This window comes from Aplysia californica, unplaced genomic scaffold (assembly GCF_000002075.1).
Source record: "Aplysia californica isolate F4 #8 unplaced genomic scaffold, AplCal3.0 scaffold00046, whole genome shotgun sequence".
Lineage (NCBI taxonomy): Eukaryota > Metazoa > Mollusca > Gastropoda > Aplysiida > Aplysiidae > Aplysia > Aplysia californica.
In genome coordinates this window covers 2,104,090-2,127,658 of record NW_004797316.1, presented here as the reverse complement: position 1 = coordinate 2,127,658, position 23,569 = coordinate 2,104,090, and the positions used below count along the sequence as shown (strand labels likewise).

General features: G+C 38.3%; 1 protein-coding gene across 1 annotated transcript; it reads right to left on the bottom strand.

The window, feature by feature from the left end:
* Positions 1–6,081: 6,081 nt before the first annotated feature.
* Positions 6,082–23,352, bottom strand: LOC101856243 (phenazine biosynthesis-like domain-containing protein 1). The gene is made up of 10 exons (XM_013079277.2): positions 23,213–23,352; positions 22,845–22,970; positions 21,197–21,293; positions 19,030–19,128; positions 18,498–18,607; positions 17,570–17,599; positions 16,570–16,661; positions 14,708–14,901; positions 13,584–13,646; positions 6,082–8,608 (listed from the first exon to the last, which is right to left on the bottom strand). Exons 1-10 carry the CDS (start codon positions 23,327–23,329, stop codon positions 8,499–8,501), a joined length of 1,038 nt encoding a protein of 345 aa, XP_012934731.1. The 5' UTR covers positions 23,330–23,352; the 3' UTR covers positions 6,082–8,498.
* Positions 23,353–23,569: the final 217 nt, after the last annotated feature.

Below are 23,569 nucleotides of genomic sequence, written 5' to 3'. Positions count from 1 at the left end.
CAGTTGATGCTCTTCATTCCAGATCCAGCGACAGTTCTCTTTCTTCTGGAGCTCCCTCTGTGGCGCTGTCATGCTTGACAAGTTGTCAATAAATTTGCCAACCTGATTTACCATGCCTAATAGACGCCTAATGTCTGAGACGTTCTCTGGCTGAGGCAGATTTGTAATGGCCTCTATCTTATCTGGATCAATTTCAATTCCATTCTGTGGTATTATGACTCAGAAATTTCTTCTTATTTGTTGAGAACTGACTTTTCTCGTTGAGAGTGACATCGGCATCTTTCAGCTTTCGCAACACCTCTCTAACTCTGGCATCATGCTCTTATTTGCTGTTTCCGCTAATGAGAATGTCATCAATATTGTATATGACTCCTGGTATTCCAGAAAGAAGGTGCGACATCTCTCTGGAAAATTTCTAGACCGGATGAGATCCCGAATGGCATTCTTCTTTATGCAAACTGTCCAAAGGGGGTGATGAATGTCGTGAGTTCTTGAGACTCTTCAGAAAGGGGGACCTGATGAAATCCACTGTTACAGTCAAGCTTAGTGAAAACTGTAGCACCTGACACTTGAGCTAAAAGCTGTTCTGTAGTAGGCAAAGGGTAGTATTCTCTCTTCACTCCTTCGTTCAATTTAGTAAGGTCCACACAGATCCTAACCTTGCTCTCTTTCTTCGAGACCACCACGATGGGAGCACACCATTCGGTTGGTGAATCGATCTTCTTGATGATTCCATCTTCTTCAAGTCTCTTTAACTCGTGGTCCACTTTCTTGTGAAGGGGTAAGGCCAGTCTCCTGGGGTTGCCACTGAAAATGGTACTACATTTTCTCTTTTCTCGATTTTGTACTCTTTCTTTAGCTTTCCAAGGCCAGTAAATAATTCTGGAAATTCTTTCTTGAAATCAGAATTATGTTTCAAGACATTGATTCTCTTCAACAGGTTCAGTTTTTCTATTGCAGGTTTCCCAAGTAGCGGTTGTGGAAGATTTTCCAACACATAGATCTTCTGTTTGACACAATTTCCTGCATCCAATTTCGATTCTGCTCGGAATTCTCCAACAATCCTGAATTGTTCACCTGATTGTCCATACAGTCTCTTTTGGGATCTGCAGATCTTGGTGGTGTTTGCCGGGACACAACTTTTGGGGATAACCGTCTCGTTAGCACCCGTGTCTAACTTAAAGCCTATACTCCTTCCATTGACTGTGACATTTGCTTGCCATGGGTTTTGCTGTCCTGGTCCAAACACTGCTACCAAGTACCCCTCTTCTTCATCTTCCAATATGTTCACTCTCTTTCTGTATGGTTTCTTGGAAGTGGTTTTGGGAGTCCTACATACGTTTGAAAAGTGCCCTATCTTCGGGCATGAATGGCAAACTGCCTCTCGTGCCAGACATCTTCCCTTCTTGTGCTGACGTCCACATTCATGTGCCGGTATGTGGGGTTTCGGTTTTTCAGTGATTCTGGCTGCTTCTGTGCTCGGTTCGTTTTCCAAGTTTATTTACTTGTGGATCAGTAGATAAAGACATCGCCTGAAGCTGTGTTTTAGCTTTTTCCTGTGCTCTGCAAATGTCCAAAGCTTCACCCACATGAGAGCTTCTTAGAACTGTTCTAGAAGCTTTTCTCTGACGTTGTCATTTTGTATTCCAATCACAAGCCTGTCTCTAGTCATTCGATCTTCTTCGACAAAATTGCAACGTTTTGCCAGTTGGCGCAACTCTGTGACATATGAATCAACAGTTTTGTGCTGTTTCTGGGTCCTCTTGAGAAATTTGTTTGATTTGAACATCTCGTTGACTTTGCCAATGCTATACTCATTGAAAGATTTGATTATCTGATCTTGATCTTCTTTCTCCTCGTCTGAGAGCCTCATTCCATCATCGAGCGCCTCGTCTCCTATGCATGTCATGAAGACTGCAACTCAAAACTATTTTTTTTTTTTTGGATCTTCTCTTAAAATCTTGAAGCTACAAAAATTTATAAATTATTCAACTGCCTCTTGGATTTCAACCAGTTCTGGTGAATTTCTATTGTATTGGAGAAGTCCAATTTTGTTCGGGGTGGCAAATTTGCTGTGAATTGTTTTTGTTCTGCCATTGTCAGTGTAGACTCAACTCTAGATCTAAAATCTAGACTCTAGGTTCTATCGAGATCTATGGTTCTCTGACACTGTGGCTCTGAACCTAGATCTATATAGATCAATATCAACGGTAATAACACACCACTGTCTTTTCTGACACCATGTGGTGTTTTACCTTCTGTTAACTGGGGCTACTTAGGCCACTCGGGGTAACTTAGGCCACTTACAGAGAATGGACCGTACTAAGGAACAAAGAAACGTGTAGCCATTGTGTTCAGCAGGCCAAATACGAGCCAGATTTATTCGGGTAGTACAACCAGTTGTAGATGTCTAATACAATACCAGGTTGGTTAGTTGATTATACCACAATTACCATAAGTTTATCCTTCAGTAACATTGGTTTATCCTTCAGTAACGTTGGTTTATCCATCAGTACCATTAGTTTAACCACCAGAAGTTTATTCGTCAATACCATCAGTTTCTTACTTTCATTCCAATATATGTGTCAAGGGGAAGTTATGAAGTATAAATGGCACCATTATTACTTAAAACCCTTTTCCTCATACAGTACATTCTAGGCCAGTGATTTCACAATCTGCTCAATTGTTCTTGACATTCAAAGGTAGTCCCAGGCTCGGGATGTGAAGTGGTTAAAAAAATTCCATTGCATCTGCCTTAACGATTTATGATGCCATCTCAATACATGTGTACATTGCGAATATGATGATCACCTTTGTATTTATGCGTTGTACTCTTAGTAATTTTACTTAATCTACTTAAAGTATAGTTATAGAATTTTTGCCCTAGTTCAACAGTCAACTTCAAGGACTTTTGCACAAGATTATTTTTCCCTTGTTTTTTTTTCCATTTTGGTTAAAGTAAAAGCAGCAAATTAAATTTTAGATAAATCAGGCTTGCATTTTGTTTGATACAAGTCTTTTTGTATGAGCAGTTTATCTCTACTGGCCTCAGGTAAGGTTTTAAAAGGAGGGCCACTCATGGTGGGAGACCTGTGGTCATAATATCAGCTCTAAAGAGAGCAAGACAGAAGATACAGCGGATATATGAAGACAAGACCCTCCTGAAATCCAGTCAGTTTTGGCTTTACAAATATAAATGGCTCCCAGTAGGATGGCGGGGGGGGGGGGGGGGAGATAAGTCTTATTTGCAGTATAGTAAATGAATTCATATCTGATTATCAGCCTCCTTAGAGATCAAGGAATGGTGCTAGTCGGATAGGTTTTTTAGGGTTTGTGGATAAGGTGAGGGAAAATGTATTTCTCCTGGGTAAAAACTGTGTTCAATTCTACATGTTCTCGAATTTGAGCTTTGAGGAATCTTATCATTATCCAGACAGGAAAGGAAAATATACGTAATTCAGTCGGGTTGATGTGCAATTACTTGTTGTCTTCATTCAAGTTATGCTCATTTCTTTTTTGATCACCTTCAGATAAATTTCTTCTATTGTATCTTCATCATCACATCCATACTTGTATTATTTTGTGACTGCCGAGAATAAAATATGTCTGAATAGAGAGTTTATGAATGCAAACTCATTATCGTTAAAGATGAGACAAGACTAAACAAATTGTTCACAAGAAAACAAGCTGAAGAGGCTCTCTCTCTGGGGATATGACTTCTTTGAATACATAAATATATTCTACATCCCAGTAACCTAAGACTACTACTAAGACACAGTTTAGATCTCTGAGGCATAGTTTTATCACAGCCAACGTGGGCTCAACAAAATGCATCTCTGCAACAAAAAATGGTTACAGTCAGTTATAGTTATAAAATAAAATAACCTTTTCACGTGGGAATTGAAATTTCCTGATGACATTATTATCTGTCCCCCAAAAAATTACATCCTTAAAATGCAAGTCTGTATTTTTATATACTGCCATAAAAAAGTAAGAGTCATAAAAAAGTGCCAGATTTGAAACTGACATCGGTGATCATGGTTCTCCATGCATTTCTCCCCTTGATTGCTATATATATATTAATTGCAGTGGTCTTTTACTTTCACAGGTTTCAGAAACATCTTAGTAATGCAATATAATTAACACTGACAGGAAACTTACAAACTGTCGATAATGTGGGATAATTTGCTGTTCAAGTCATCATATAATGAGTGCATAATAATTGTAGCTGACTGCATTTGCATGCATTTCTTGTACATGTAATACTTAAATTGGACTCCTTTAATTTTATAGATTTCAGGTTATGACTTATTAATCTACAGTGCCTTTTAATTTAGAAAAGAAATGTGGAACTAGAAATTAATAACTTCAGGCCAGTTACTTTCACAAAAAAAGATCTCACAGGGCTCAGGGCTGGTGAAAACAAGGTCTTTGTGTAAAGTCTTTTCCCAACTGTCCGAAAAAAATGCATCTCGGAGAAATAATTGCTTCAGGGTTTTGAGTTTGAACGTGAAAAAAGCAAGGCAAGAAAAAATGGTACATATATCATTAATCTATTGGTCATTTGTAAAGCTTAAATCTTTACTTTGAGTCTTGCTGTTTGTGACTCCGACTCTAATGTTATTAGGTCATGTGCACATCACATTTCATGTGATAAATCTTTTTATGGAGATAAATGATCAAATTCTGCACATATCTATCTTCTTTTCAATATCATTACCCTCGTTACATTCATATTTGTAAAGTTTATATTGTGATGTACTTAAAAATATATATATTAATGAAATGTATAAACATGTTCGCTTTCCTTTTTTTATGTCCCTCACACATCACAACGTCAGTGCTTTCTTGTCATATTTCCATTTTTTTTTAAACAGTGAAAACTGCTCATAACAAAGAGTGAGCTTAATTAAGAAGTCACATTTCAATGTTTAAAAAAAATAGAGATACGACAAGAAAGCACTGAGGTCGCGACATGTTAAGGAGAGCTCACACCATGGGGATTACATGTTTTTCACCATTGTTGAAACAGTTTAGATCATGTAAAAGGCAGGATGCTTCAGCTCTACTGGTGACGGCCAATCCAGGCTGAGTAGCATACAGCATCCCAGCAGTCGGTGTGAGAACTAAACTTATGTCTTTCATGTGCCATGCAAACTACCTTGCCACTCCGCAATAGAATGCTGATAAACATCGAGGTCGAAGTCATAATATCCCCAAAACTAAATGACTACACTATGCCAGTTGCACAAGGTCAAATCACCCTATTTCTCTGAAAAAATTACGCCTCGGCATTTTCATGCAATATGTAACGGTGAATGCGTAGTGTTAACAAACCGCTCCGAGATTGCTCCTTTGATGAAGGCACCAATAGTGAACTCATCCCCAATTTTCACAAATCTCCACTCTGTTGTGTAGACTTTGGGAAGAATTCCCTACTGCAATATACCTTGTCATCGTTTGTGATTCAGGATTTTATGCCTTCACTTTACTGTTAGTTTCAAGGGATAAGACAAAAAGAATTAAAAAAGACACAAGCAAGGTCATTTAGTGCTTTTTTAAAGAAGTGCAAAGGGCATAGAAATAGAAACCATGGAAGGATAGTGAAGAAGTTGTACATACCAACTACACCCTTCCAGTTTTCTTGGCATGGAAGGACACTCAAATTATTTTTAATGAATTTATAACATAACATATGTGCCAGTAACCAGCGATGCGCGATGCAGTTGATTGGAGGGCATCACTAGCAGGCTCTGTTTCTTTCATCTCCACCATCAGCGGAATCTGTATGCCATTTTTCAAGAAGAATGACTGTTATGGTGCCAGTGTGTTCTTTTTTCCCAAGCTTAAGCTGCCTCTGTGGCCCGAGATATGCTGAAGCTTGTGTTTGGATCTAATTTTCTGTTTCAGTTACAAAGCTTCGACTTTGAGGCTTAGGGAAGGAAAAGGCCAAGGACGGAGGGGTGATCTAAATTGTGTTGATGGGGGCCATAAAACACCTACATTAAATAAAAGAAAAAGGTGTATCTCTGCAAAACTGCGGTACCACCAGACATTGCAACAGCAGAAAACAAAGCAAAATTAGAAAAATACGTCTTTTATTTCAAGTACAGTAGATTTCACCAGGGTTTACCTCCTTTAGAAATGTTCAGGATGTGAACACAACAGGTGACGTTGCATGCAATTAATAATCTTAACATTGTAACTTTTGCAAACAAATTATCCGAGTAAACTTTTGACACAAGAGTTGAAAACGGCCTTAACGGAAGGAGCGACTCTCGAGGTCCCTTTTCTGTTTGTTGCCCAAGGTCAAATTTAAATATAATATAAATTAGGCATAGAAAAACCTTTTCATACATACTTTTATTTTTGCATCGCTACAACGATTGCTATGGGAACGGCCGCCATCTTTAAAATAAACAACTAATTTCAAATCCCTACAGCTTTCTTATTGATTGAACAAATTTGACCAAACTTGGTGAAAATATATCTGAACCCATCCCTATCATTGTACCTGAGTATTTTTAAATAAGTGTTAAAAAAAAATAAAAAATTATGAGAATTTTCCCAATTTACGTAGAGTTTTTCTAAATTTTGGTTACATAATCCGTTGTCAATGGAAAAGAGTTAATCTTTTCGCAAATATCTCTGTGTTGCACTAGTACTAATAGCAGCCATGCCACCTATGTTTCCGAATAGTTTCAAGTCAAAGGGATGAAAACTAAGGAAGGAATAGGGGAAAACTGCAAAAAAATGACAGTTTGAGAAAAAAGACAATTATTGTGGAAATACACATTTTGACCCATCCTCCTAAATTCAAAGGCAATTTACCACGTGAATAACGATTTTCTCAATTGTCTCCTTGCTATTTTTAGACAGAAAACTCGTTGACCTTAAATTCAAGAATCAGCCAACATCTCAATTTGCATAGCTTGACCCAAAATCGACTCCTCCCGTTAATCCCTTACTTTTAGTAGTATTAGAATGAGAACAAAGAATCCCTATACCCCACCTTTCAACTTGTGGGAGTGTTTGTAAATAACAGTCAGGCAACAAAAAAAGGAGCAAGAGGATACAGGAATACAACAATATAAGTCAGGCTGCTCGACACATGAACTTCCTTCATTTACAACCCTATACATTAGAGCCTGTGACTCTCATACCTGGTACTCACGCGTGGACACAGCCTGGGAAAATAGTTGGACATTCATTTTTCTTTTACTCACTCAGTTCCCAGGTGATGAAAGTTAAAACAAATTTTGTCAATAATGAAAACACGTTGTATGGAGCTTAGATTACACCTTTTCAGATCAGATTCAGAGTAGATATGGGTATAATTTCTATTTATAGAATGAGTTTGCCTTTATACATGTAAAGACAGTAAGGTCTTTTAAGCTGTAGAATCTCCAAATTCAACACCCATCTTCACTATGACAGAGCCAAGTGGATGGAGAGCCTACAAAACACCCCTAACAACTGAAGTTCACCAATGCCTCACTGTGTTTTCGAACCACAGCTATCTATTCCTTCTTTCACCCTGCATGATACCAACTGAGCAATCAATACGCCTTTTGAATACAAATGGCACCCAAACTAACTGGAAAGGAAATATGTCTATAAATATGCTAAGTCATCCAATTTACCCTCCTGACTATGTAAGAGGGCAACCTCAGTGTAGATTTACCCCTTGTTGAGAACCTTGGTACTGAAGACTGGATTTCATAAACAAGTTGTAACAGAAACGTGCCAGATTGCTCCTTTCCTGCACTCGACCATCGGCCCTCTATGCGTTTATTGCGGGTCAGTAGGCAATACATTTTCATACACAATTCAGATAAAATCTGGCTAGTCACTATAGCGAATATATATTCATCAATTCTATTATTCAGTTATTCTTTCTGCCTTCCTTCAAGTCTTTGGGGCTGCTGAAAAATTTGTGCATTGATCAAGAAAGAAAAATCACATCTCATTGTAAAAAAATATGTTTAAATATTGAGTTCCTTTGGCACGGGTGACGGATTCTGAATTCAGTTTGGCAGTCACCCTGCACTCAAATCCACATTCAATATTAATTATTAGGTACCCTGAACGATGGCCCATAAATGTTTTTTTTTTTTTTAAACCCACACATTTCATTGCATCAACATTTTCACCTTCACTTATGCACACCCAAGCACATACACAAACGCATACAAAAAACATAATCACATAATAATGTCACTAAAAGCAAGTTCCACTCAGTGGCAACTAACTATTTGTACGGGGGAAATGTTTTTTTTCTTTCATTTCTTTGTATTTGTACTTTCTGATTTTTGGCCACACTACCTGAAATTGACCCTTAATCTTCCTGAAGTGCAAAATTCAGAGTGGACAGCCCTGGATACATCCCTTTATGATGATGAATGACAGCCCAAAGTTATCTTGCTCGCAGTAATACCAGTGGAAACTGGTAAACGATCCATCTCAGATAACATTATTTTATACAGGCTGGTTACAAATTACAGATAAAAGGTGCCTTTCAAATTAATCACAGCTTGACCAGACATGGTCACTCGTTGAGGGTCCACTTTCAGCCACATTTCTCCACCTCGCCGAGAGCACTGCCGAGCTGGGGAAAATAATTTTAAAAACTGTTTTGTAGAATAAACTTTTGTATACAGAACAAGTCATTTTGAAGGCAGAGTAATGAAAATAAAATAATAAGTAGCATTTGCATATAAAGCAAATTCCTGCTCAACAGCAAGCTCTGTGTGCTTTAGTCCATAGCCTTCTTTAATCTCCTAACAATACAGCTGTCTAAGAGGAAAATGCTTCACAAAGGGCAAGAGAACATCAGATGTCACTTCGACTCCAATGAGAAATTCCAACATATTAGTCAATTTCCTATTTGTGAAAAAACAAAATATTAAAATACTCAATATTTGTTTTTTAAAAGGCTCTAGATTTTACTTCCAACACATAAGTTTTATTTTTTTTAAATCTTGAACATATCATCCTTATTATGTCTCCTCCTCCTTTTATTTGCACGTTGCTTTCTTTTAACGCCTCTAATTTTTTACTCTAATATGACTTGACTGAGTTGCAAGTGCTGTAACACTGTTACTAAACCTCTTAGCATGAAACAAAAAGGACAAAGGATGAAGTAAAGGCAAAAAAGGTGCTTCTCCAAATCTCGATGACACAGAGACTATATAGCATGTGAGTAATACCCCACAGGCAGGGAAGTTTGTCCCATGTAGATAGGACAACATATCCCCCAACTCATTCATAGGTGTGGAGAAGACAGAATGCCACAACATAAAACACACACCACAATCACTAGATTTCAAGATAGAGCCAGAAAAAAATCCCTGGCATGGCTCTGAGTTGATAAGTGACAGAGTTAAAATTGTGTTTATTATTATATATATGGAAAGAAAACAGACGTCTAGGAGGAGCTTATGGGAACAAACTCAAATTGTAAATTCTTTTTTCTAAAAACAGAGAAACACACTAAAATGGAAAGTATTATATGTGAGGTTGAATGGTGAAAACAGGCGCTCGTCAAAACTAAGAAATCAGAGAAATCTGCATTTTTGTAGGTGTTGGGCAATTTATTTTTTTCCACACCTTTTATGTCGTCGGCAGATAATTCTAACCGTCTTAACTCCAAATTTTCTCGAATTGCTTTTTTCCTTAAAATAGATTGAGATAACGAATGGCTACGTCCTGTTAAAATCTAGAACAATTTTGACAAACAAAAGTCTTGTTTTAAAGAGAAATTCTAACCGTATATTCCGACTGACTTCCGTGACTGAAGAATTCTAACCGTCTAACTCGTTTAGGTAGTCCGCCATTGTGGATCATGGCGATAACGTTACGCTCTGAAGGAGGCGTTTGATTATAAATAAAATTCTTTTTTCCTTAAAATAGATCGACATGACGAATGGCTACGTCCTATTAAAATCTAGAACGATTTTGACAAACAAAAGTCTTTGTTTTAAAGAGAAATTCTAACCGTATATTCCGACTGGCTTCGGTGACTGAAGAATTCTAACCATCTAACTTGTTTAGGTAGCTCGCCATTGTGGATCACGGCGATAAAGTTTTGCTCTGATGGAGGCATTTGATTTTAAATAAATGTAAAATCAGAAAAGGTTGCTTTTGTTAAAGGGTTGGTTGACTGTGTCGAGCCTGTGGAGAAAAAGGAGAGAGAAAGCAGAAGATCGTGGTCCATGAAGTATCATCTGCGAGTGAATGGGGCCAGAGTCAAAGAGTGCATGGTTTTCTTCTTAAGTCCTGTACTTTGTTACTAGTGTGTTCACATTGTTCTCACATGTGGATTGGGTGTAGCAGAGGGTGAGGTTCCAGTTCAGAGAAAAAGGGTTAGGGATGAGACTACAGCATCAAAGGTACTTAAACAGTTTCTTCGTGATCTGCCCAAGTTGCCGTCTCACTATTGCCGAGGGACTCCAGTAAGTTATACTTGGAACCTGTTTTCCAGAGCTTACAGGCAGTGTACCGCCGTTTGTATAAAGAAAAGTATGAGTGGGGGGTGGGGGGTGGTACTTTCTACCTTCAAGTTTAAAGAGAAGATCAATGCTATGAACCTGTCATGGTTCCATCCTCGAAAAGATAGGTGTGATCTTTGTGTGGGCTTTGAGGAGGGGAATGTGGAAGAGGGAGCATACAAAAAAGACAATAGACAAGGAAAAATGCATGGGCAGCCCCAAAATCAAATACATGTACATCAAAATGGACCAGCAATCAGTTCTGCTATATCCACACACCAATGCTTCTGCTTTGTACTACAAGACGAAATTGAATGTACACAATTTCACAGTATAGGAACTAGAGAGCAAGGACTGTGTATGTTATGTCTCAAATGAATGCGAAGGTGCTCTGACTGCAAATAAATTTGCTCCTTGTGTGGCTGATTTTTTGTCATCTGATTTGACTCCAGATCATTATATTCAGATGGATGTGGTTGTATCAGAACTGCAAAGTCACAATGAGTTCTGCACTGTTACATTTCAGCTCTGTCAATGGTAAAACTGTAACATTAAAATTCCTGGAGAAGGGCTATACACAGATGGAGTTGGACAGTGCTCACAGCACATCTACTACCCAGCTGATTATGTCAGGCTAATGGAAGAAAGTAGAAAAATGAAGCCATTTCTTTTCTGATTTCATCAAACTAACCAACCAGAGTTTACACACCAGATGGTCAAATTAAATACAAACTGAGATTTGATGATCACTGGTCACATCTGCCTTTGAAGCATTGCGAGTCCACAGACATTCTCCATAAAGACATGAAGGGACTGCCTCTGTACCAGGGTAGAAAGTTTAATTCGTCCATAGAGAACTTTAATAACACATGCAAGAAAAGAAGTCTGTTGTGCCATCTGACTACCACAAGTTCTGTGACAATCTAGAATTGAGTACGTCACCAGTGCGCAAGTCAAAACCCACGGTTAAGTCTAATTTGATATGCAGTGTATTGTGTTTTGGTTTATGTAGTTTATTTTTAGCCAACCAGAGCTTTAGCTACATTGGGTAGAGCATTTTAAAGCCTCATAATGGTGCTTGGACAAGAGGATAATTCATTCCTGTTGACACTGGATGCTGCTATGGCATACCTCATCTTGATGACTTTCTATGTAAAATGTGTTATTTAATTAGGCCATACATTAGTTGGGGATGCATTATATGAGGTTTAGTTGAGCTTTAAAAAAACCATATTACTTTTAGAGTCTTCCAACCAAGTTAAACCATGTTTTTAGAGTTAGAAGCATTTCAGTTTCTTCCACTGGAGAACTGATGGGTCGCTTTTCAATCTTGCTCGACTTCGAGCCAAGACCAAAATCAACAAACCAAACAAAAATACGAGACCTTTTCTTTGCCGGTGATGCTGCTGTTGTCGCTCATAATGAATCAACCCTACGAATAATCCTGTGTTTAAGAAGATTGAGATGGCTGGGCCATGTCAAGAGAATGGACGACAACCGGATTCCGAAGCAATTTCTCTATGGACAACTTGCCCAGGGAAAGGGACCAAGGGGAAGGTCAAAACTGAGGTACAAAGACATCTGCAAAAACAGATTATCTAAGCTTGGAGTAGATGTCAGCATCTGTGAGGAAATAACCGAGGACAGGAAAACATGGAAGAAAATTATAAATGAAAGACCTATTATGCTAGTGACTAGAGAGCAAGCACTGCGACAGAATCTGTACTTCAAACAGGAAAAATTAGCCATAAAAGAAGCTCCATGAAGACAATTCGTATACGGAAATTCTTCTCTGCCCCCCCCCCTCTCTCTCTCTCTTTCTCTCTCTCTCTCTCTGTCTCTCTCTCTCTTTCAGACCCCTCCCCCCCCTCTCTCTCTCTCTCTCTCTGTCCCCCCCCCCTTCTCCCCCTCTCTCTCTCTCTCTCTCTGTCCCCCCCCCCTTCTCTCTCTCTCAATCTCTCTCTCTCAGTCCCCCCCCTTCTCTCTCTCTCAATCTCTCTCTCTCTCTTCTCTCTCTCTCTCTCTCTCTCTCTCTCTCTCTCTCTCTCTCTCTCTCTCTCTCTCTCTCTCTCTCTCTCTCTCTCTCTCTCTCTCTCTCCCTCTCTCTCTTGTAGCTAGACAAGAAACCAATCCTTCTCACAATTTCCTTGAGAATGGAGGATCAAATAGATCTAGTAGCTTTATAGTAAAAACTTAACGACGCACTCAATCTGTCGACAAGCCCATTGCCTAATTAGAATTATGTGGAAATAAAGTGCGACGTTCAGTTTTAGATATAATAAAACAGTATTATTGTTAGATTCTAGATCTACAGTACTATGTAGTACTAATTAGAACTTTTATAGTAGGCTTCCTGTTGGATTGACTGCAGGTGTAGTCATTTTGAGTTGTTCGGTAACACTAACGTGTCACGATGACTGAGTTAGACGTAACGAAGCGCGTGGCGTCCCCGCCGGGTTGGAGAATTCTAAACGAACAATTCGTTCGTCGACACTTGGGCGGTTAGAAATCCAAAACTGAGTGGTCTATCCGTATAACTCTGGTTTAGCACTTAAAATAATAAAATTTCGGCAATTTTGTTTTAAATACTTAAAAGTATAGTCATGTATTCCAGTCTAGCGCATTTAAAGATAGTAAATCCCCATAGGAGCCTTTGAATTCAGTTTTTTGTCTCTCCTGCAAAATTTACTAAATCGGAGTTGGACGGTTAGAATTCTCCGCCGACGATGTCCTTTTAAAAACACATTTCTGAGTGGACATTGATTAAAGGTGAAAAAAATTAAAATTTTTCCAAGGACACTTAAGCTTTGGGAAGTCACCAAACTTTGATGGACATTTTCTTGCTGATTTTATCTCTCACATCAGGTGATCCCCACCTCCTTCAATTGCACGACTTCTATTTAAGATACCAAATCTTAAATCTTCTATTTAAGATACTCGTAAATTGATATTCTTTTCGCCACATGCAAGACAATAGTATAACCATATATGCCCAAAAATTGACGAACGCCTGATTCCACTGTGTCGTTACAAGCATACTGACTCCTTCATACAAAACAAAAACAGGAAGTACAGCCATAATAAGCAGCTTACCATACATCTCAGTTTTCCCTAATTCCTTTGCCCAGTAAGCACCGGCCACCGTGTGCCATGAACCTGTTGTGGACAGCATTGAAAGAATAAATTTACAGAAAATTAAAATATATAACTACTATCAAGAAGCCAATAATGTTGTCTGAAGTTAACAATGAGTCACCAAAATAGCATTTCATTTGGTGGGTTTTTTTAGATTAACTAGGAGTTTTTACGTTGTTTGCAACTTTACTTTTCCTTTTCCGATCCAGCGGCCATTTGGGTTCTAGCCCTTCGGTCTGTCGATACAGCAAAGAATTTACAGCTGTGCTTGGTCGCTGTATAGAGTATTTCCGATGTCTGGGGAGGCAGGTAGGTAGGCACTACGCAGGTCGCAAAGTGCTGGGCAGTTAAAGAGGTGGTGTGGTACTGTTTCATCCTGGCAGTTGCACAATGGGCAGTCGGGTGGCATCCTTACGGATCCTATTAAGGTAGGAATTTAGTGGTATGTGTTGTGTTCGCAGGGGAAATATCGTGACTTGTTCTCTTCTACTCAGAATGGTGTTTGCAACACAATAAGTTCATATATAATTGCCGAAGAATAAAGATGTTACAAGAGAGTAGCAAACACACAAAAAAGGGGATATATATCAGGAAAATATATACTTGATAGGAAAGAAGGAGCATTCCATACCAGAGCACCCGCAAACCATCGAGTGAGGAAAACAACATAAACCCTGAAAAGGGTGAGGGTTGGGGGGAGGGGGTCTATTTTTTTTTTTCGAGAAGCTGTATCTGTCTTTCTGCTGATACACTGTCTCTCATTCAGAGCAGGTTCGCCCTGACAGGCAAGTTTAAAGCAGCCCATCTCCTCACGGAACTAAATTGTGTCATTTACAATCAATCATTACAAGCATCAACCTACGTCTTTCTCAGTAGTAAAGTCACAGACTTCAAACTTTTTTACTTGAAGAAGAAAAGCACCATCCAATATAGCATCAAACCCAGATTTTAAAAAAAACATATTCAACTTTTTAAAAAGTGAAATCAATGACCCAGAATTAAAAGAACAAGAGTTTCCAGTATTTAAAAAAAAGCAATTTAACTTCCATTCTCTAGTGAATCTAACCATGTAGACAGCTCACCTGTGACTGGGTCCTCTGGGATTCCAAGCCAAGGCGCAAAATATCTCGACACAAAATCGTAGACATTGCCATCCCTGTCCACACAGCCATTTTCACGTGAGCCTTTGATTGTGATGCCAACTCCTTTGATTTCTCCTGTATTGTAGGTAGGCACCATTTGCCCTATCAGAGGTTCTAGCTTTTCAAGAGCCTCCCTGTGATGTAAACATTTAAAGACACACATGATTGCTCTAAATATCTCTGCCATATGTGAGTCACAGTCAGAATGAAACCATTGTGAGCTGAAAATAAGATCTATACTTTTCTGTAATAGAAGTAAGACTTATGGCTATTCACTGGCTGTGTGTAGGAGTACACTATCAGGAAATGAGGTCATCCATATATTATTAAATACCTATCACACAAAGCAATGAAAGCATACAATGGGTCACGTTCCTTCTATATGTCAACATTGCTTGAAACATAAAAGAAAAAAACCTATATGAATCATGTGGTCAGTTCACAGATCAACATAATGTATTGAATCCCAAAACAACTGAGCTTGACCAAGTTTGATCTGAAATTACTTCCTTGGCAGTATTTCTGTCAATTAAAAGTAAGACTAAATTAAATACATTTTGGTATTTGAGACTTGTTTCCAAAGAAGATACAAATTTTCAACTTTAAAATACTGAATCATTACTTTTAGTAAACCAGTCTGCACAACATTTTTACTACCACTACTCTGAACTTGGAGAGAAGAAGTAAAAGCCATGAAAGAAAACAGTACAACCCATGATAGAAAAATTACTGCAATGAGATGAAATGTCTCCTCAATACCCTAAATATCACAAGAAGAGAAAGGCACAAAAATGAAAATGTAAGAGCAACTATTGGCACAGATTCTTGTCTGTATTTCATAGAAAAACAACGAATAAAATCGTTTGGGCACTTTTTACAAATGTCACCTAGTCAGCCAACCTCAAGAGCCTGTAACACAAAGTACTCAGACTACAAGGGAAGGGGTAAGTAACGCAAAAGATGGATTGAGGGAGTAAAGGAAACCCTGAGAAACTATAAAATGCTCAGTTGAAAAAGCTGCAGAGTTGACCTAACATAGAAAACTACAACTCCCTTCCACACTCAATAGCAACAGAGGATGAAAAAGTAAAATAGAAAAGTAAAGATTTTTTTATTGCTCATCACAAAAAATGAAGCATGTTGTTGCCTGAAGCGAGACTGGGAAAAAGTCTCTCACAGTTTTATTAAGAATGTAAAAGCTGCTGACAACAAGCACAGGGGAACAGATAAATTGATGTCTTTCTTCTGATATAGACAACAGTCAATAGAGATCATATTATTTTACAGATTAAGTACTTCTAATTTTAAGAACAAGATGCCTAAAGAATAAGATTAAACAGTTGTGTGTATAATCTAAGGAGTACCGTAGGCAAGAAAAATATCGGCTAGCGGGAAGTTTCAGACGAATCTGATGAAAATTCAAAGCACTTAAAATTGAAAGCCAGTAAGGGCATATATTTCTAACCAGCAAAGACCATGAAACATGATATTTCAGTATTTACTTTTCTCTGTAAATTAAGTAAACTAGTATTAATCAACTTTTGACTCATGGTAAACAAATGTGTGGCCTGTTGGAAAAATGACTTACTTCTCACCATCCGCAAATGGAGATATCGTCCAAAAATCAGCATAATAAGGATTAAATTTGCAGATTTTCAACTCATGCCTTTTTCTTCAAGTTTAACATGTCTTTTGTCAATTTGTACAGATAAATTATTCAAACTTTGCATATAAATTTGACTTACAAAGCAAATTATCCCAGGAAACCGTCTAGTACTGCCTTAGTCTAGTCGTACACCTACCTGGTAACATCATCTCTTAGCCGTATCAGAAGTTTCCGTGTTGTATTACTGAGCTGCACATCCTGAATAAGTCCCAAGTCACCAACACTAATCTAAACACAAGAAGAGGTCAAAGTCAAACTCAGAGTCGTTACTGACATTTTAACTATTTCAGCATCTATGTTATGGATAAAAAGCCATGCATACCCTCAATATCACATAAAATATCAACCATACCTATCTGAACACAGCATTTAGGGGCATCCTAGTTGAGCCAGAAAGTTGTCCGACTTGAAGTACGAAAGTTTTAAGTTTAATCTCGCGTTCCATCAGGTAATAATAATAATAATAATACATGGCATTTATTTAGCGCATTTCCATAATATACTATGATCCATGTGCTTTACAGAACTTTGTATTATTAAAAAGGGTGCCCAGTTTTCCTCAATTCACCAAGCTGTAAATGTTTGCTTGGTAATAGATAGATACAAAATATATAAACAAGAAAAGTACACATCTTACAGCCTGTAATGCTGTGTGTTCCCCAAGGGTCCAAAACAATTACTTGGAAAGAACTGGCCAGCCAAGGGAGTCATTGTGAAGTCACATAAACCTTCAGGAGGATAGGCTACTACAGATGAGCAATTTTAATTAACACCAGAATCAGATCAACCAATAAACCTACAAAATCAATCAATAGCACACCCACTATCTACAACTGTAGCTGCTTTGCCACCACCTCCTACAAAATTCTAGCATTTCCTCTTCCAAAACCCAAACCTGCAAGATCCTTGAAAATAACTTCTTCCTCTCACCTCAACCAAGACAATATCCTGCACAGCCAAAAGGGACATTGGGATATTCAGCTTTTACAACATGGCATTAGCTAGAGAGGCATGAGCCAGAATGATGCACTATTAGAATGATGTCAAGGGGCACAAAGAAAAAAAATTACCTAATACGTAATTTAACATATTATGAGAAAACAAGGATCAAATGAGAAATCTGAATTCCAACTTACCTTTAACAAATTCTTTATATCGTCTTGGTCCTACAGTAAAAAGAAAAATGATTGTATACGTTTGTGCCATCACATGTTGAGACACAACACCTTCAAAAACAAAACAAAAATGGCTTACAGTTTCTTAGTTTATAAAAAAAAAAAACGGACACATCAGTTTGAAACAAGAAAATCAGAAAATTAAGAACATAATTTTTACTCATACTTGTCAAAAATAAAATGGGAAAGTTAAAGCTTTACATTTCTCTTCAGGCTTTGCGTAAAGAAAAAGAACGGTCTCTAGAAAAAGAACACAAAGAAGAATGGCAAGAGGGGGTCATCTTCCTCGAATATAGTCCACTTAGGGTCTCCAACCCACAGGGAAAACAGGTTCCTAACATACAGCATGTATTCTGAACAAAGCAAAGTTTCCTTGGATTCAGGTAGCGGTGCCACATTTTTTAAGGCACGTTCAAATAAATAAAAACTGACAGTTTCTTAATTTTTTTATTGGAAAAAATCATATATGGAATTGTGCTGACTAAATCAAACTATACCAGCTCTTTTCCATTTTTCAACAGTTGAGATGTCTTAAACGTGTCGAGCAACATGCACATGGAATTCTAGTTTTTCATTCTTAACCAAGAAGATCAAGATGCCTGATTCCTTATACCTTTGGACCAGGAGCGTCAGAAATATGATCCAAAAAAGAAACTATTAAATCTTCAACATAATGGCAGGAACCAGAATTGAACCCTAGCTCTCTTGTAGTCAAGGGATCACAGTATCTCCAGTTTACAAAAAACCTCCCTCAAGGGATACAAGATTTTACAGCTGCTGAATCTGCGTAGGAAAGTTATACAGCATATATTTTACTCCAATAATATCAGAACAACTTATGAATAAATCAAAGACCAAAGTATTATCATTAAACATCACCCAGTCTTACCCTGGGGGAAGGGGGGTTCAAAGGAAAATTCAAAGACATCTTGTTGCCAGATTTTGTCACATATAAAGGTCCACTCCGAGAAGCAAACTCCAACCGTTCACTTTTGTTTCCTGAAACCAATATGAAAAAAAAAAAAAAAAAACTCGCGGAGCTGGAAATCAGGCAACATTTTTAAAAATACTTGCACAAAAAAAAAATGTAACATGTTTCTTATTACTAAAACAAAGAGGTAAGATGAATCCTTAATTCTTTAAAATTTAAGTCAAGTTGCTTCTTCCATAGTGTTTACTTTTATGACTTGTCTCACAGCATGTTTTCTCTTCACTCTTTCAGTGCCAAGGATAGCCAGCATCACTATCATTTATTCCAACTCAAAGAAATATATAAGTATATTTGATTTCATCTCTGCACTTAGAATTCTTTTTTTTAAACCATTATTATAACATTTTCTTTGGTACAGAGAAAAGCAAAGTCTCTTCAGAAAAATGTAAAATTAAGGCCAAGCAAAGGAATCATTGCCCAGTTCACTTACCCCTATCAAAGAAGAGTACAGCTGCAGATGCCAAAGTAGCATGGCCACAAAGATCTACCTCTGACGTTGGGGTGAACCAACGTAAACCAAACTTAGAGCCTGAAAAGACAAGAATATATATTTGTGTCATGGTTATCAAGCACTCACCAATTTTTGGGCATATCTAAGAGTTATTGGTATCATATTACGCTTGGAGTAACTATTAATAAGAGAGGCCACGAGTCGCGCAACGTGAAGCCGCTGCAGACGACGGTCGGCCATGTTTGTGAAATTAGCTCAGTTCTCTCAGTTGTAAACTTAGTGTCAACCGAATGGCAGATTGCGTAGCATTCGGGTCCGGTGGGCCTCTCATTCGAAGGTCCTGGGTTCGAATCCGAGTAGTGACGTCTGCTTTCGTCTCCACTTTCTGCCCCTACCTCCTCAGGGCTTCGCACTCTTTCTGCAGCCTTTCTACTGCTACTCCTTGGCTCCTTCTTACCTCTGTCTTTCAGCCACACCCCTGATCTTCTGGTAGGAAAGATCTACCCCTAGCCTTCTTGGACAAGGGCGAAAAAATCTGGGAGGCTCGACAGAGGTCACGTATGCAAGTTGCGCAAATTAAAGGTCCTTTGGTGGTCTAAAATCGATAAGAGTAGGCTTCGGTCGCCACCCGGGCAAAATTCAAAATTTCCTACCAACTTAAAATGTTTAATGTGTCCCTCGCACTTATATGACTTATGCAGTTGCGAGTGCCGTAAAACACTTATAAGGCCTACGAAAAATGTTTTTAAAAATATCAGTCTCTAGCAATGGCACTGAACTTGATGACAAAGTGCCTTCTGATTTAGCCGTAAATGCATCTCACAGTAAAAACAGAATGAAAAAAAGATTGCAGAAAATTCAGTTTGCCATAATGATAACTGCACGTTTGTGCCTAGATCTAGTCTGGTATACTTGTCAATTTACTCTGAGAATACTGTTGCTTAAATGGCTGGTTTTGTGTTGTTAAGGTTTACAGAGCATTTGAAAATGTGAAACCTTCATCGGTGCCCTAGTTGACTCCAGTGTGTCAAATGTAACTTCTTTGCTGTTTTTGAAGTCTCATCGGAGGTTTGACAGTGCCTTCAAAGACTGTCATTGAAGTGTGTTTGGTGTGTGAATAACAATTAACATTTTCGATGTCATGTGTAGTCTGTCTGTGCAGGGGGTGTGACATTGTCAAAAGAGAAATGTCACAAATTAGTGCAATCTGTCTTGGAAATTCTTATTATTATAAGCCTATCATCCTTATTATATTACAACTGTGCGTGAGTGCTTATAATGCTGTAATTAACATTGACAAAGAAATTTCGAGAGAAAATGGAGTCCGAGCAGCTTGTTTTGAAAGGAGATTACGCAGCGTACGCTGCATTGTTTTGAACTTACAAAGATGGCAGCAGGCCCGATAAGCTCCGCCCTTTCGGCTTCAACTTGGTTGGAACTGTTGAGCAGGCGACGCAACGTTAGGGCCTCTCCCTATATAGTTACTCCAAGATATTACGGCCTGTTCACTCATTTTGCTTTTGATGAAAAAAAAAAGTCCACCCATCTTTTTTTTTTCAGTAGTTGAAATATTAGAGATTGAAAGAAGAGAGGATCGCCTGGTGTCAGCAGTAAGATTAGCGACAAAATGGTCGCCAAATTTGGTGAACTCTAAAGCTTGCATGTCTTTGGAAACTACAAATTTACATTTTCTCTGCCTTTGATCGACATTTTGCTGTAAAATCCATGCAAAAATATATTTTTAACTCTACATAAAAAGTGCTGAGCCAAAAAAATAACAAAAAAGAAAAGATAAAAATGACCAAACAGACAAAACAACAGTCAGTTTCTTAGAGTTCATTATTTTGACGAGCACCTGGTTTCAACGCGATGACACACATATAAAGTGATCTTTAATTCATCAAATTCATTAATTTATTAGTCATTTAAAAACAGCAATTCATCAAGATCTATCTCTTAAGTCTAAGGTCAGACTGGACCCTTGAAAACTAAAACTGGAAACAATAAGACAAGCAGAGTACCAGTAAAATCTCTCTCTCTCTCTCTCTCTCTCTCTCTCTCTCTTTATCTATTTCTCTGTCTGTCTGTCTCTTTCTCTCTCTCTCTCTCTCTTTTTTTTTCTCCGTTCCCAAGTAGGCCTACTCACCATTCACAAAATCGCCCCCATTCTGAGGGACAACAAATGAGGTTTCTGAGAGATTCATTTCTGCACCCAACTTCAGCCTTTCTTCATCATTCAGAACCTGCAAAAGAATCTCAGCCATTATAAATAAGCACTCTTGTAAGCGTTCAGTTTTGATTTAGAGGTGCGGTTGGTAATTCACATGTAACGCATAAGAATTCACTTTCATTTGTGTAGCATAAGAGGGGGAGGGGGGGTTAAAGGGAAGCGGGTTATTGTTGCTGGGTTTTTTTTAACTCAGCAATTAAAAAAGCATGAAAATTACTCTATGCAATTAGGCTTTATAATATCGAAGTGATAATTTCTCCGAAAAGCTCGGGAAAATAAACTTGATCTCTATTTCTCTTAACGGTTTCCGTTCTTTTTTGGGGGGGGTTATTTGTGAGAGTTCAGCGTCATCTTCCATTCTGCAATTCTGCTAGGACTGGGAAGAAGCCTTTTTTTTTGCATCGAATTCAGTTTCTAGAGCTAGAGATTTTTAGATGTCTGAATATTCAGATCATACTTCATTAATATGTGGTAGGGGCAATGTTCTCGGGACTAAATAGGTTACTGCCAAAGTCGAGCAGTCTTGTTTTCTCGCAGTACCTTTTGAAGGCATTTCCAAATGAGGTATAGTCCCGGAATGTTGCCCCAACTACAATTCAAGTATCTGAATATTCAGACAACTAACCGACAAAACTCGAGAACGGAAACCATTCGGAGAAATAGAGTTCAAGTTTATTATCCCGAGCGTTCAGAGAAATAGTCACTTCGTAATATTTGTGTAAAACGGTACAGATGAACCTAAACATAAGGCTGGAGTGAAAGTTTAAAAATACCTAATTACGGCTTACTGTGTTGTAAATAGATCTGGATCTAGTCTAAAGTAACAATAACAATAATATAAACAAAAGATGTAGACAATATATTATAATAGAACGGAGTGTCTACGTACACGGTAACTGGACACCTAGTCTCAGTACTTACGTACACGGTAGGCCTAACTGGGCACCTAGTCTCACTTAGTCTCAGTATCTACGTACATGGTAACCCGGCACATAGTCTCAGTATCTACGTACACGGTAACCGGAATGAAAATAAATCAATATTTGTCCTGTGCCGTCACTTGCTGAAAAAAAAAGATTTAAGTCATTAAAGCGTCATGTCGGGTTCGCCATCGTAACCAGTCAGTGAACCAGCGCGTGAGCATCACATTGTGAGTACCAGTTGGGTCACCAAAGTTCATTCAAAGTCTGCGCGCTGCGAAGTATATATGGCTACGGAATGGGGGGATTATTGATTTTTTTTTTTAAGGTCGGGGGAGGGGTGGGGATGAAGGCAACACTGGTTACCGTGTATGTGACACTGAGACTACATGTCCGGTTAAAAATTACCAGTTACCGTGTACGTAGATATAGAGGCTACATGCCCGGTTACTGTATACACGACACTGAAACTACGTGCCCGGTTGCCGGTTACCGTGTACGTAGACACTGAGGCTAGGTGCCCGGTTGCGGTGTACAGACACTCCAATAATAATCATAAGAATCTAGCCTAGTATAATAATAGGCCTGTAATCTGTAACCCATCGATGTCATGGTACCATATAGTCAACAAGGAATGTACATACCGACTCTGAATCCAGTAAACAAACCGCAGCAGGGTTACCAGCAAATGGTTCGCCCGTGAAGGCATCGACAGTGTAGATAGGAATGCTCCTTTCTTCGCCAGACATTTTTCTTTCAAGCTTCGACGACTGCGGACAGAAGATTGATTCACTAGATCTAGAATCTAGATCTAGAATCTAGACCTAGATCAAGATCTAGATCTAGATCTAGATCTAGAATCTAGATCTAAATAAGATCTCAAGAATACATTGCTCGTTGCGTAATTAAACCATGTTTATAAAATAAATAATAAATCTGCATCTCTAAATTAAATTAAATATACCACTATACTATCTTGCACATAACAATCTCAAAGAAATGCCAACTTTACCAGCTGAGAAGACAACGCTCTTGGGCTCGGTGGGCAGTGGGCAGTTGGCAGTTCACTTGGCCGCAGAAGAAGTCCCTGACCTTCTGATCTGCCACACGGCCAGGTATTTTTTGTCATCACAACATTGCGTGTTGGCTGGGTGAAAGCGAAAGCGAAAGTACGTTTTAGATTCGCACGTGAAGCCTTTCACTTTTTATAGCTTTCTCATTATTATATAATTATAATATTATGTCAAGGAGTTTGTATTATGTATAGAAAATCTAATACGATGTAATAACAAACGTAATAATAACATCAATTATAACCATAAAGACAGATAAATAATAATAATAATAGTAATAATAATAATAATAATAA

Excerpts from the sequence above, each read along its gene's own strand:
- LOC101856243 (XM_013079277.2), bottom strand. The coding sequence starts at position 23,329 with ATGACAAAAAATACCTGGCCGTGTGGCAGATCAGAAGGTCAGGGACTT. Across the intron at positions 19,129-21,196 it reads TGGGGGCGATTTTGTGAATG|GCTCTAAGTTTGGTTTACGT; the intron begins GTGAGTAGGCCT and ends TTGTCTTTTCAG. Across the intron at positions 8,609-13,583 it reads AGGGAAAACTGAGATGTATG|CTCGGCAGTGCTCTCGGCGA; the intron begins GTAAGCTGCTTA and ends TATTTTCCCCAG.